The sequence below is a fragment of the Zalophus californianus genome, chromosome 13 (genome assembly GCF_009762305.2).
Source record: "Zalophus californianus isolate mZalCal1 chromosome 13, mZalCal1.pri.v2, whole genome shotgun sequence".
Classification (NCBI taxonomy): Eukaryota; Metazoa; Chordata; class Mammalia; order Carnivora; family Otariidae; genus Zalophus; species Zalophus californianus.
In genome coordinates, this window is record NC_045607.1 from 89,639,049 (window position 1) to 89,653,390 (window position 14,342).

A 14,342-nucleotide genomic window follows, 5' to 3' on the forward strand; every position below is an offset into this window, starting at 1 on the left:
TTATCCAGGTGAGTTAAAAACATGCCTAGACGAAAACCTGCAAACATGTTTCCAGCAGCTTTGCCAAAAACTGGAGGCAACCAAGCAGCGCATCCTTCAGCAGGGGAACGGCCGAACTGGGGCACGTCCATATCGCTGCCGAGCAGTAAAGAGCAGAGAGCTCTCGAGCCCCTAAGACATGAAAAGGCCCTGAAAGGCATATGCTAAGTGGGAAGGGTTACAGGTCATAGGCTTGCGGCTACAGGGCACGCTGGAAAAGCAGAAACAGCAGAAACAGTAACAGAGTCGGCGCTGGCCAGAGGGAGTGGGGCGGATGGCTGGGGGAGCACAGGGGAGGCTCAGGGCCGAGAATCTACTGTATGTGATACGGTGGGGGCACGGCATCACACATTTGTCCAAACCCCCCGAACCATGCAACACAAGAGTGAGCTGAGCCTTAATGTAAACCAGGGACTTCAGTTACTAATACTGTATCTGCACTGGCTCATCCGTTTTAGGAAATACACCACACTCCAGGGCAAGACGATAATAAGGCAAGTGGGGGGCGCCACGGGGGGCGGGGGAGCTCTGCTTTCTGCTCAATTTTTCTGTAAAGCTAAAACCACTCTAAAAAAAAAAGTCTTAATGAGCTTTAAGTGCTCTTAGAAACACTAAGTTCCCCCTAGGCTGCTAGTCACTATCATTTAAGGAAAACAATACATACTTAAGAATGTTAGGACGTGAAAGAGAGAAGAAAACACTGTCCTTCCTGTCACTTACCTGTGGCTTCAAACGTCAGCTTCACAGAATCCCAGGGTGTCTGTTCTTTGGACACGAGTCTGAAATGAGCAGGATCTCCTGGAGAAACTTCTGGGGCAGGAAGATACCAATTTTTCCTATTTGGAAAGGTAGCTTCAATATTTAGGATGCTTAATTTTAGTTGACAGTTATCTCTGACTCATGGAAGTGGTCCAAATATATGACTCACATTCTGGGTATGAAAACCACCTCTGCCGGGCAGAATAAACCATGCTAATGACTCTAAAAGCCCGTTAATGTGTAATAAAACCTTCCCCAAAGTAAGAACATTCTAGGTGATCTTGATTCCGCTACCCATCCTGCGCCTTCTTACCCAGCCCTCTCCCACCAAACCACGAAAACGTCCCAGAAATGAAACGGTCTGAAGCGAAAGCTTCGCTGCTCTCTCTCGGGCCCAGCCTTTCTAACTGCTCGGGCCTCTAGAGGACAGACGTCCTAAATTTGAAAAAGCAACAGTAAGCTTCTGAGTGCTTTCTCCCACTTGGGCAGCGACGGAGAACACGGCACACGTGGCACGTGACGTCTGGGCCACCCACGTCAATCGTGAGGCAGGCACACAGTGACAGGACTCAAGACAAATGCACCCCCAGTGACAGCAGCTCACGAGGGGACCAACCTGATCAGGAAGTGCACCGGGAGGTACCACGGGAAGCCACACAGGGGTGCGTCCTCCTCACAGTGAGCTCGGATGGTATCGTTGATCTCAGGAACGTGAGGCGTTACGTGAGACATGCCCGTGTAATCAAACCCATTGATCCATATTCCGGAGTCCCGCTTCACTGCGTGTCCGTCCAGGTCATGAAACGTTCTAGTCATATGCTGCGAAGAACAGACCGATGAGAAAGCTACTGCTGGAGTCCCTTCCCCCGCATCCAGATTAACAAAGAGGGGTGAATGTGACAAAACCAAGAACCGAGGTGGCTATGGAGCAGCTGAACCCCTCACACGCTGCTGGCAGGGGCGGGGTGGGCACAGCCCCTCAGGGAACCGCTCAGCGTCACCTACACGTGCACAGACCGGTCAAGCCCGCCCTCGGGCGCCTGCAGGGGGACCTTAGAGAAACGCCGGCAAGGTTCGGGAGCGCTGGCTCAGCTCCGTCCGTGGTAGCGCACGGTGCAAACCACCAAAATGCCCACCAGCAGCAGAAGGGGCTTCAAGTGAACCCCGTCGCTGAACCACAGTGACGCGAGGCAACATGGAGGCCTGTCCCACGCTGCCGGGCCACACGCAGCCAGTCACAAAGGAATATTTATTAGGTACGGCTTTGTAACAAGCTCAAGAAGAGGCAAACTGCATCTTCCTGTTTAGGGATCCATATGCACGCGGTCCAGGAAAGGTAATAAACTTCAAGACCGTATTTCCCTGGGGGGCGGGGCAGGGGAGGGGGAAGAAGTGGGATCAAGAAGGGGGCGCTGGTTCTTTTAGCAGGCACTGCTGATGTTCTTTAAAGTCGACGATGGATACAGAAATACAAAGTTTTATTATTTCTTACAAATATATTTATATATTTAAATTTTATTAAAACTTCTCTGAAAACCCATTTCAGATTTAAAAGACACGAACATCAGAACTCCGTTAGGATGAAGGCTGAAAACAAATACATCTGAGACAGAGACACACACACACTCTCCCTTTTCAGGGCGGCCTGAAGCTGTCCCGAGCAGAGACAAACAGCCCCGCTCACCCCCAGCCAACAGACACCCCCAGCCGGGCACCACGCTCCAGCCAGCGCAGCAGGAAGAGAGCTCTGCGCAGGGCAGGGGCCGGGGAACTCGGGCCTGCAGGCCACACTCACCCGTGGAGGCACCGGCTGTGGCCACTCGTGCTCCACAAAAGGGCGGTGACAGAGGCCGTGTGGCTGGCAGAGCCCCAAGTATTTACTACCTGACCCTTTTCGGGAAAAGTGTGCCAACTCCCAGCACTGGGGAAGAAGAGAACCGCAAACAAATCAGAACAGGAGTTTTTAAAAATAAAATGTCGTTTTTCCTAACTACTACTAACGTAATTATAAAATTTTAGCAAGTCACTGAAAACACATTGACTCTCCTAAAAAGGAGCTGTTCTTCACTCAAGGTTTTGTAAATTGTCAAGTTTGTCACATAAGGCATATCGCTGTGTCCTCCAGGACTATAAACAAGGAATAGTTGGCCCTTTATCTCCTCCCTGGTAACTTATATTCCAAGTGTTACTATTATTCAAGTCCATGAATAATTACCTGGGTTATGACTCTTGGCTTTTCTTCCTTTTCCTTTAAGATTTTTTTGTAAAGTAGGCTCTATGCCCAATGTGGGGCTCAAACTCACGACCCCGAGACCCAGAGTTGTGTGCCCTACCGATCGAGCCGACCAGGCGCCCCTGTTTGAAGTTGGCGTTTCTGTTTCGCAGCCTCGGAGAGAGAGAATGGCTGGAAAAATAAGGCAGCTTAGTTCTTTCTCCTGAGTTATATTGCCAACTTCAGAAAGTTTGCTGAAAACCTAAAATCCACGGACGTTCTAAATCCCGTGTTACTCGTCCCTCTCTAAGTTACTGTATTTTCATTATGACATCCTACCTCAAAGGCTACCTAAGATCCTTTTTTTTTTTTTTAAGGTTTTGTTCCTTTATTTGACAGAGAGAGAGAGAGAGAGCGCGCACAAGCAGAGAGAGCGGCAGAGGGAGAAGCAGGCTTCCCGCTGAGCAGGGAGCCCGATGCAGGGCTCAACCCCAGGACCCCGGGATCATGACCTGAGCCGAAGGCAGACGCTTAACTGACTGAGCCACCCCCGGGTGCCCCTACCTAAGATCACTTTTATTAGCATTTTAAAATCTCGGTTTTATTTTACCAGTGGAATTCAGATTTTTTTCTCAGCCTGCAGACGTTTTTACGATCTGTCCTTCTAAAAGCTCTTCACTCCACAGCACATACTCGCTCTTGTTTTTCTAGGTAGGGGCATTTTTATAATTTGAACAGTTAACAAAACAAGCTGACGTGTCTAGTTCAGCCCCTTGGGAGGAGCGTGTCGCAGATCAGCAAGCCTCTCGGTGGTCAGGCTTTTCCTCACGGCCGCACGCACAAGAGCTGAGCACAAGTGAAGAAACAGGCCGAGCCTGCCGGCTTCCCTGGCGCCCGGTGAAGCTCGGCACACACGAGGCGCTCCCCTCCAGACCCTCACGCGAAGCTGCTCTTACCTGGAGAAACACCCTCTTCGGCTTCGGGCTGGCGGGATGAGAGCTGTACGGGAAAAACACGCCACCGCAGACCAGGAGGAGCGTGACCGCGCACACCGAGGAGAGAGTCAGCAGGGTTTTCTTTGTGCTCTTGGCAAGGTAGATGAAGTTAATCTAAAGGAGAACGCAGAAACAGGCCAGTTACCGCCGGCTCTGTACCGGGTGTCACCGAGCGACCAAGAGAGCGCCTGCCGGCACCCCACGCCTGGCAGATTAGCGCCGCCTCGGGGCTTGGCGGCCCGGACAGGAGCCCTGCTGGTGCCAGGCAGCCGGCCGGCGAGATGGGAAAGGACACAGAGACGGGGTCTCGGTTCCGTCGGCAAAGACACCAGGATGGAGACCCAGCACCAGTCAAACCATGACCTTATCTTACTTCTGATTCTCTCAACGCCCCGCGTTAACCACGGCACAGTAGACGCCACCTGTCCGCCAAACATCATGACATCAGGCTTTTGTTAAAGAACCGGAGGTAAGAGTGTAAGCGTAAGCAAGCCGGTCCCAAGGAAACTCAGGTTCCGCTCCTGATGCTCTGGCACCATGCCGCGGTGCTGGCTTCGTCTGGACTTGCACTTAGATGCACCACCAGGACACCACGTGTGGGCCTGGCCCTTCGGGGCTGAGTAACCAGAGCCAACACAGCCTATCGGCACATCTGCCCTTGGGCAGGGGCATCTAGCACATCCTGGACCTGCTTCTACTAGCTTTTTAGTGGCCATGAAATCACAGAAATCGAAGTTGTGGGGGACACAAGTGACTCACGGGGTGCACCCACAGATCCCTCAGGGGTTTGGAAGGAGCCACACTGACCCAATCCCAGCTTCCCTGGTGCCTCCTCCCCCTTATCACCCACCCTCCAGGGTCGGTAAGCAGAGCATGAATGTGAAAAAACTTTAATGGAGATGAAAATGAGAAAACGGGCAAACATTCATAACCCACCATACGCTCTACTATATGAATTAAAGGACCGTAAAGCTGCAGTGCATCAGTATGCCAGCCGGGCTCAGCTCCCGCAAAATGGTACCGGTCTCGGGTCAACGACCTTGCGTTCGTGCACTGTGAGCAAAGACAGGACAGCACCCAAGGAGCTCGGACCGTGAGTTAGCAAAACTACAATGTGTTACCCTGTCTGTCCCTCTCGGTCCTAAAAGTCGTAAGATTTTAAAATGTGGTTCCAGAGAACAGTGTCAACCATCCCGCCAAGTAACGACTTCCCCTCCATGGGAAGGCTGCCCAGCTTAGTGTGGAGAGGCTCTCAGATCAAAAGACGACCCGCCTGTCCTGGGCCGTGGCTCCTTCCACCCACGTCCAGCCGCTACGCGGTCCTAAAGCCTCCGCGTAAGCCACGCTCCCACATCCCCTTTCCCCCCTCACACCACGAGGCCCCTCTGCCGCCCCTCCCGCACGTCTCCCGGAGGCCTGGTAACCGCGGCGAATGAGCTGCGATCACAGGGCACGGGAGTGACGATGCGTCTGGATGCCACTACCTTCGGTTTCACTCTTCTTTCTGCCTTAAGTGTGACATCACCGTCACTGGGTTCCCAAATGCGTGTGAAATGGAATGAAGAGAGCATGAGAAGGGTCTCTGCAGCGTCCATGGGTGCTGGCTGTCTTGTTCCCGAGTGTCCCGCGGTCACTCAGCAGCAGTCTCATTTAATCGGGACAACCCCAGGACACCGGCTACCCTGCCACCAGACGGGCCCTTAACTGCTTCCTAGCAAGCGGACTCAGTCAGTCCCCGTGCACTGAAAGAAGAACTCCGGAGACCGGCGGTTCAGCTCATCTCCCCCAGGGCGGAGACCCGCTGCCTCTACTCAGCCGCCGCCCCAAGGCCGCTCCACGGAGGCGAGGCGCGGAGTGAACGGTGCGGCCACTTCACCTTCTGGTGAAAAGTAAACGAGCTGCTGAAGTATCCCAAGAGGCACTCTCCAGAAGCTTTCCTACTAAAATATAATTCAGAAGGTAATACACCTCAATCCTCTCTCCATGGTTTCTGGGATTCCCTTCCTCGGGGGTCATTTTCCGTCTCCACGGTGAAGTTGTCAGGGTTTAGTTTGTGCTGTTGCACACGGGACAGAACTGAAACGCCCCACATTTTGATCATCACTGCTGAGCACTAACAGCTTTCACCCACCGACCGGGGTGGGGGGGTGGGGGGACCCAGTTCATGACTCTGCTGACTCTGGATCGCAACCTAATCTACATGTGATGAACCCCAGACCCCTTCAGGCTTCACAGCAGCCAAACCCTTTAGTGACCAGCACAGAGAATTTAAAGGCTTAACATTAAAATCCAAAGAAGTAAACCCTGGAGACATCAAAGCGCATTTCAGAATTCTCCATCCACCCCTGCAAACACCAGTAAGGACTGAATCGTTCTATTAAAGGCCAGATGGCTGGAATGCTCAGACGATCACAAACAAGAGCGTGCGGAAGAACTGCTCTCCAGGGCCGGATACACAGTTGGGCACGCGGCTGCTTACTGCCTGTTTAAGGGACTTGCACGGACGCTGCCGAGCACGCACGTGGTATCCTTATGTGCCGTCGCTAAATCCTAACCCCCGTGACGTGCCCTTCACCGTATCACTATGGAAAGGCTCACCATCATCTCTGTGGAGGAAAACACTAGAGTAAAGCCACAACTGTTTTTTCTATCTAGTCCCCTAACTGCAAATCTTGGAGTGTATCTGTGGGTATGCAGTAACACTTCTTATTTTCGGGAATTCCAACGAAAAGAGCCACACCACAGAGACCGGCCTCCACGAGAGGGGCCAGGGCCGAGGACACCATGCCCAGGGCAGAACTCTGCCTGGAACTTGCCCACACATTGGGGCTCGTCTTCCCTTGGCAGAATCCCGGGGAGGAGAAACAGGGATGGCAAAGGTAGGACTCTCCCTGCAAGGGCAGAGCACTGACAGAGCAGAATGACAAGGCCCGTGACACTCTGCATCCTCAGTGTCTGTCACCCAAGGAGACAGGCCCCATCGGTGAACTGTGCACCGTTAGCAGCCGGGGAGTCAGTTGAGTGACAACGGAAAAAGCCTCATCAGATTCAGTCTCCCTCCACCAGCTCTAAGAGCACTAATAAAACTACCGTGTATTTATTAACATTTGCTTCTCATTAGGAAGTTGAGAACACACTATTAGGAGTCATTCTAAAAATCCACCACCTGGCGCGCCTGGGTGGCTCAGTCGGTTAAGCGTCTGTCTTTGGCTCATGATCTCAGGGTCCTGGGATCAAGTCCCACGTTGGGCTCCCTGCTCAGCGGGGACTCTGCTTCTCCCTCTGCCCCCTTCACCCCAGCTCATGCTCACTCACTCTCTCCCACATAAAATCTTTAAAATAAATAAAAATAAATAAAAATCTACCACTAAAGCAGTCTCCACCAGATCTTACTTGGTATGCACTCTACAAATTCACATTCAGGTAGTTTGACAGCTGTGAAGAGATATAACCAGAGGACTTGGGAGGACAAGGAGGTTAAAAACAAAAGAAAACAAAACCACCCCATTTCACCCACATTCTACACACACATTCCCCATTTCTTTTGCATAGGTGTTTCTCAATAAAGCAACACTATTTCACAGAATCTACTGTAGCTAAACTCATCACAAACTTATATAAAAAATGAAGAAAGAAGAAAAAAAATTTAAATGTTTTTTTCCTTACAAAATAGGAAGAGAGGATCATGGTACAACCAGCCAAAATGGAAGCCAACACGACGTCAGGTGGGATTTCCGAACCACTCCTCCCGAGGATGGGGGTAAACATCTCGAATACTGCCCAGATGAGGTACAATGCATAAAGATAAGGAATAAACATCCCCAAAAGGTAAAAGGCAATAAATTTTCCTTGGGCACCTAGGGAAAACGAGAAAGAAAACACACATCTCTGAAATTCTACAGTGAGATCCAGATTTTATAGTACTGGTGTACATGAGACAGAATGCTTTTATTCAGTGATAAATAAAATACACATAATAATGCAACAGAGTTATGTAATACATCATTAGCTAATGTGTTCGTAAATGTGAGCATGGCATGGGGTATGAGGTACCGGATGAAAATCTCTTAACATTTAAAAAAACAAACAGCAACGATCTTGAAAGCCTACCCCCAAAGACCAAAGGGGGGGGAAAGAAAAAGTCCATGCAAATCTTGTTGTAAGCATTTTAAGGTATTTTCCCATTTGCATCAAAACCCCAAATACCGTACCATGCTGCTTAAAGTCTTTGTGCACGCAAAGCTTTGTGAGCAAGGGAAAGGCCACCCAGACAGCACTAATAAACGCCGAGCACAGTCCTCGGTACGTGAGAGCCAGGAGGGAAATGCAGTGCACGCACAGCGAGGTGTCAAAGAATACTTCTCCCAGATACTGGTCACTGGCATTCTGAAAGAAAGAAAAACACACCAGTAGTCTCACACGTGGGCCATTCACAAAGACTGTCGCAGTACCATTTTCATTGCTCAGAGGAGCTACATGTGGTCTTAAACTTCAAGGAAATGCTCACGAAGCCACCTCCTGTCAGGACGGCTGCCCTGGGAAGGGGCATTTAGTAAGAGGGAGTGAAAACATCCTGACTCGTGTGCAGAATGTGCTCCCCGTCCGCCAGGCTCATAGTAACCTTTGGAAATTTTCTCAAATCTCCTAAGAACATTCACCCCTGTAAGCTTTTCTATTTACGCAACTTCCAAAGAACTTCAAGCCAAGGAGGGAAAGGACCTGCTCGGAGCAGCTCGAGTGCTGCGAAGCCACTGCAGCCCCTCTGGAGCCCGGGCCATGGCGTCTGGCTGGATTCCCGAGGCCTCTAGGCCTCTCCACCTCTCCCCGGCCCTGCGGTGCAGCCCTGCTTCCACCCTGGATTCCTGTGGCTTGCGCATTCATAAATCTGATCCCTACTTTTGGGCTTTGAGGTCTGCAGACTCTGGCACAGCCCCTGGAGTCCTTCAGAGGAGAGCTGCCTAAGAACTTAATCCGTCCCAACACCTCCACATAGGAGCTCTGTTCACGCAAACATGGAAGTTATCATTTCAGCGCAGGGACCCCACACCGAAACGGCCCAGGCCCTGGGTGGTACTTCAAGGGCTCAAAACAGTTTCAGTCGTGTGTTTCCGAAACCTGTCCAGGGTCCTCGGACAAACCCCCTCAGACATGAAGGGCCAGCGCTGTGACACCTCTCGATGTTCACCACATCGTGTGAGGATGCGCGGTCTTTAAAAATAATGGAAAAGAAAATAATTCTTAGGACTCTGTTTGAAGCCAAGTCCCACTCAGATGTTTAAAGACACAGGTCTCAGCAGCGCCGACCATACCTTAAACCCCCAAACTGTGGCCAAGGTCGCACAGATGCCCCTGGAACCCGGTTCCCCTCCCCCCGCCTCCTGCCAGGCCTGCGCACGGCCATTCCCCACACCGCCCCCCCCCGAGTCCCCGTCCTGCTCAGAACAGGTCAACGGCAGCCCCCCTGATTCTCAGAGCCCTCCTGCAGCCTCCTGCTGGGCAACTTGTCTGGTTAGCAACCTTGTCTTCACCACACAGACCTTCTTCCTGGCTGTGACCCAACTGCATCTTGTGCTCTCCCACCTCTGACCGCCCATCAACCTGCTCTCTATCTGCCACCCTTGCACTCACACTTCACAAACCCAGGTCCAGTGTCCCCGCTTCCTTCACAAAGCTTTCCCGACTTCCACACCCCACAGTCTGGCAGCGCTGGGAAGGTGCCACTCTTCCCACTCATCCCCAAGCGCCGCAAGCCCAGATGAAGCTGTGAGCCCCTCAAAGAAAGAGACCGTGCCCTGACGAATCTCCGTACCATCGGCCTTAGCGGTGCCTGGCCCACACGGCGCTCTGAGTATTTGTGAAAGGAAACACATTATCCTTCCTGTGGTGTGTCCAGCCCCAAATTTTATGATCAGAAAACTAAAATTAGTCAAAGTAACTGGAACTTTACTAATGGGCATTTCTGTCTCCTGCCCCCTGCCACACTCACCACCCCCCCACGCTCTAACACACCGCTGCACTACGAATAAGCATGTGAACTTGAGCCCCACGGCATCCTCTTTTTAGAAGCTGAAGCCACTAAGATACAAGTATTAGCTCATCCATAAACAGATGGCTGACTTCAAAACCCTCCCTTCACTAGGCCTGTTAACAAGGAAGCACTCCACAGAGCACATCCGGACATGAACTGAAACGGAGACCAAGGTTCAGGCACCAGAGATCCCCATGGAAAGATCTGGATCACCATCTCCTGTGTGTCCATGCTAACCTCTAGCAGGGCAAACAAAAAACAGGTGCGTTGGCAGTCTTGAAAATAAGTAACGGAACTAAGAAAGAGTTTCTCTTTAACTCACAGAACATCTTTGGAAGCCATGGGTCACTCTCACTGTAGTCTGCCTTGGGTCCTGTACTCTGTAACCCTAATTTCCACTTTTCTGTTTACCAAACAAACATATACAATGGAAACCCTAAGTCAGCACCAATCATTCTGGAACCCTCTCTCCCCTCCCCCCCACCCCGTGCTTCCACCCCCAAGGCACAGCTGATGCTGTCAGCATCTGCATCAACAACACATCGGCTAAAGAAAGGGGAGGGAACTGGAGAGAAAAGTCTAGGTGTGGCTCAAAGGGCAGCAAACGCCTCCCGTGTGTCCACGCCCCACGCCCGAGCTGCCCGAGTGCGGGGGACAGCGGGCGCCCTGGCCCTGCCCCCTGGGGGGACGGAGTGCAGCAGATTCGGCAGAGGCGGAGACAACCCCCCAAACACTGGCAGCTTTACAGCGGCACCGGAACCCCCCCCAAAACCCTCCGAAGATGGTTCTGGGAGCCAGTTTCCTACAATCTTGCCAAACCGTGTTTGCTCGCTTGGAAAGCCACACACACAACGGATCCCACTTGAGTCTGTCTTCGATCCTTGAAGGCAGCAAAAAGAAATCGATAAACATGCCTCACACTTACCACATAATACAGTTTTTTTGCGAGGGTATGTATGAGTACTATTTTGGCCACAGCCGCAGTTCCATACAGACAGACGGAGACATAGAAGTGGTTGTACCACGACAGGGACCGTCCAGCCAGGGAGACGAACACCGCCAGGATGAGCACAGTGACCAGGCTCGTGAACCAGCTTATCAGAGTGATGCCAAGCGCGCAGAAGAAGTCCTTCGTGTAGTTATCGGCTAATGCAGACAAAGCACAAAGCAGACGTCACCAACCTTACCCAGTCAACCTCACGGCCAGTCGGTGGAGGGAAAGGGGCAAACGGCAAAACAAAAAATTCACCATTGTCACTGAAAAGTCCTAAAATGTCCCAGGGGTCAGGTCTGTCAAAAACCTGAGCAACAAAAACTATTCAAGGAACAGCTGCTGAGAGCGCGTGGGCACTAAAGACTCGGAGACGTAAGTCCTGCAGTTCGGCTTTAATCTTCAGCGGCTTCGGGACGTTCTGTGGATCAAAATACCGGCAAGAACGGAAGGCTACGTTCCACCCGGCATCCCGCCGGGAAGCTGATGCAGGAGGAGGAGGAGGGCGGCCAGGTGACCGGGGTGGTCTGGCCCTGCACCTTCAGGCTGGTAACCACGCACACCAGCCTGGAGCACGAAACGTTCCGAGCAGAAGGAAACCAACTGGGTCAGACGGCAGGACAGAGCCCTGACCGCTGGTCTGCAGTGTGGACCAGACTCTTTCATGGGCACGTCCACTAACGGTCATCTGTACAAACCATTTCTCAAGAGCTCCGATGTGCCATCTCTGTGGCATAAGCACAAAGAGGCCCACTTCCCCAAGACCAGAAGTGGAATGAGCACATTCATCTGATGATCTTAGGCATGTCTTACCATATAAATCAGACGTTTGGTTTCTTTAAGATTTTGGACTTCTTGAAAAGGGGCAAACAGACTAGAAAAACCTCAGGCAAATTCTTATACCCAGGCCAGCACTGTGGTCTTAGAGGAAAATACTTACTCTTGTGTTTGGGCTGCAACAACTTTTTGCCCAGATACAACACGCCGGCCATTACCACCACGGAGTTGATGATTGAGCCGACGCGGGAGGGGTAGGCAATGACAAACAGGCCCAGCACGTCAAAGAAGACCATGTTTCCATGTCGATACTTAGAAGAAGAAGGCAACATATCAGACGTAGCTAGATATTTAAGAACCGCTAAAATGTTGTCACCTATTAGTAAAGAAGAGAAAGAGAACGAAGGTGAATAAACCACGCGGCCTGAGTAAGGACCTAACTGACAGAATGCAGGCAGGGAGCGCTTTCTCCCCCCGGCCCCCCAGCGTTCTCACAAAATGTCTCAAAGAGGCCCATGCACCCACTCTGTCTCGTCTCCACAGAGACGCTCAGCCAGCTGGCCTTCATCCTCTCCCTTCCACGAGAACTGTTCTCTGACCCACTCTTTCCTCAATGTTGACAAACCCAAAGACTGTTTCTTAGTCTGTTCATTTAACATATACCTTAAATACTGCTCTAGATACCAGAATTTCAGTGCTGAGCCAAGAGACACAAGCCCCTCAGGAAGCCCACAGACACCAAACACGCAGTTACGTGTGTGTTCAGAATGAGGAATGTCAATTATATTTCATTTAAAACGTGAATACAGACAGGTAGGAGAGGCCCCCGGGACCCCATCATGGGCAGCTGATGGAGTGTGAGAAGTTAGAGAGGCATTTCTATCTAGATGCTCCTAGAAAAGCACTTGTGTGCTTGCTGCTCAGGGCCGAGGAAGGGCAGTGAGCATGACGGGCAGGCAGCCCACAACGCCAGAGCCACGAGGTGAAAGCTCGGAGGGGACTTTCCAAATACAACCCAAGTCTGACCCCGGAGTCCTCAGCCACGGCGCTGGGGAGCACGAGAGTCCCTGGCGGCCGGAGCCGGGCGCACCAGAGCCCCCGGAACTCTCACGCGGGAGCGGGAAGCAGCCGTGAGTGACTGGGGCGGTTCTCCCTCGCTCGTCCCGGCGCTGACCACCTCTGCTTCCCCTGAGACGCCACGCTGTCTTATCGTGCCATTTCGGTCACTGGCTTTTCCATCTGCCTGCAAATGTGTTTTCCCCAAAAGCTCAGGTTGAGTCCTCTACCTTTGCTTCACTCTTCCCAAGCCCATTCCCACCCCCCATGCTTCTCTGGTTTTCTTGATGCCTTTGATTCCCAAACCTGTACTCCCAGTTCCACCAAGAGCTCGAACACCATGTGGGAACGTCCATCCGGCCGGTTTACCGACCCCTCCGTCGATGTGTGACGGAGCTGACAGCCTCCTTCCCCTCTCCACGACTGCTCTGGGTGAGGTCACCTTCCCACGTCCCCATCAGGGTGAATGGCACCGTCTTTCCCCAGCCAGCTGGGCCTCAGACTTCACAGCCGTCCCTGCCGCCGGCCGCCTGGTTCATCCCTTCCTTCCAACTGGTCAGCTCTTGTACAAGTTCCACCCAGACTGTAGTGTGACACTACTCACCAACGATACACACACACACACACACACACACACACCTTACCCACGCTCTGCTCTTGCCTGGAGCATCCTTCTCTTCTGCATGGCGCCAAATCCCATCAACTCTTTCATTAAGGTTCCCCATCAGACTCCCCTCCCCTGACTACTCCAGATTTCTCTGGAAAGCACATTAACCCTCTGGCCCCTGTGTTGTCCTGACCCCTGTTCTGTAACGCCCCCACCTGCCCTCACCACCCAACTTGGACTGATGTGACTTTCTACACCCGGGCAAGCTGTCCTCTAACACGCGCCGGCGCCCCCTCCGACGTCTGGCTTCCATTCTGGTACGCGCTCATCGCTCAGCCCCCTCGCGTGCATCCTGGGCCTGCTCTCTCTTTCCAGTGCCTCACAATGAAGAGTCTTACAGTCCTGATGGCTAACCTAGACTTCAAGGCTAAAATTCGAGCCCCTCATCTCTCTCACTCCAAAGCCCCACCCAGCCCGCGCACACCACACACCGCGTCCCTAACGCACCGTCCACAGGGTAGTTACAGGTCTGTAGGTCAGCCCTGATATTCCATCTTAACATAGAACAAGAGTCTACATTTGAATACCAACCTGCTCTCTGAATGGAATCTGTTAGAATTCTGTCCGCTGTGTCATACTTGGTGTGATAAATGTATCCATTCTCAATAAAAGCTAAGTCAATTCCTAGAGACACAAAAAAACAAGACGTCATTTTGCTCTGAAGAACCACCTTTCTTTAAGCCTATCTGTCTAACATTAAATTTCTAAGAGACAAAATGTCAAAGCCGTGGCGTGACTGCTTAGTCACGTTTATGAATGTCTAAGAGAATTCAGAGCCGTGGCACAGCATGACTGAGGAAGTCCTCACATCAGGGAGA

At 51.9% G+C, this 14,342-nt stretch overlaps 1 protein-coding gene across 5 annotated transcripts in view; it reads right to left on the reverse strand.

Annotated features, from left to right (window-relative positions):
* ERMP1 (endoplasmic reticulum metallopeptidase 1) overlaps positions 1 to 14,342 on the reverse strand; it is a 47,398-nt gene that overhangs the window by 10,000 nt on the left and 23,056 nt on the right. For 2 of the 5 annotated variants that reach the window (XM_027615313.2, XM_027615311.2), the window contains exons 6-13: positions 14,056 to 14,148; positions 11,965 to 12,177; positions 10,959 to 11,179; positions 8,217 to 8,391; positions 7,672 to 7,862; positions 3,967 to 4,119; positions 1,415 to 1,617; positions 760 to 875 (exon numbers count right to left, since the gene is read on the reverse strand). In XM_027615313.2, coding sequence (XP_027471114.1) covers positions 760 to 875; positions 1,415 to 1,617; positions 3,967 to 4,119; positions 7,672 to 7,862; positions 8,217 to 8,391; positions 10,959 to 11,179; positions 11,965 to 12,177; positions 14,056 to 14,148 — 1,365 coding nt within the window. The remainder of the gene's footprint in view (positions 1 to 759; positions 876 to 1,414; positions 1,618 to 3,966; positions 4,120 to 7,671; positions 7,863 to 8,216; positions 8,392 to 10,958; positions 11,180 to 11,964; positions 12,178 to 14,055; positions 14,149 to 14,342) is intronic. The other 3 variants (XM_027615315.2, XM_027615312.2, XM_027615316.2) reach the window with 3 other exon arrangements.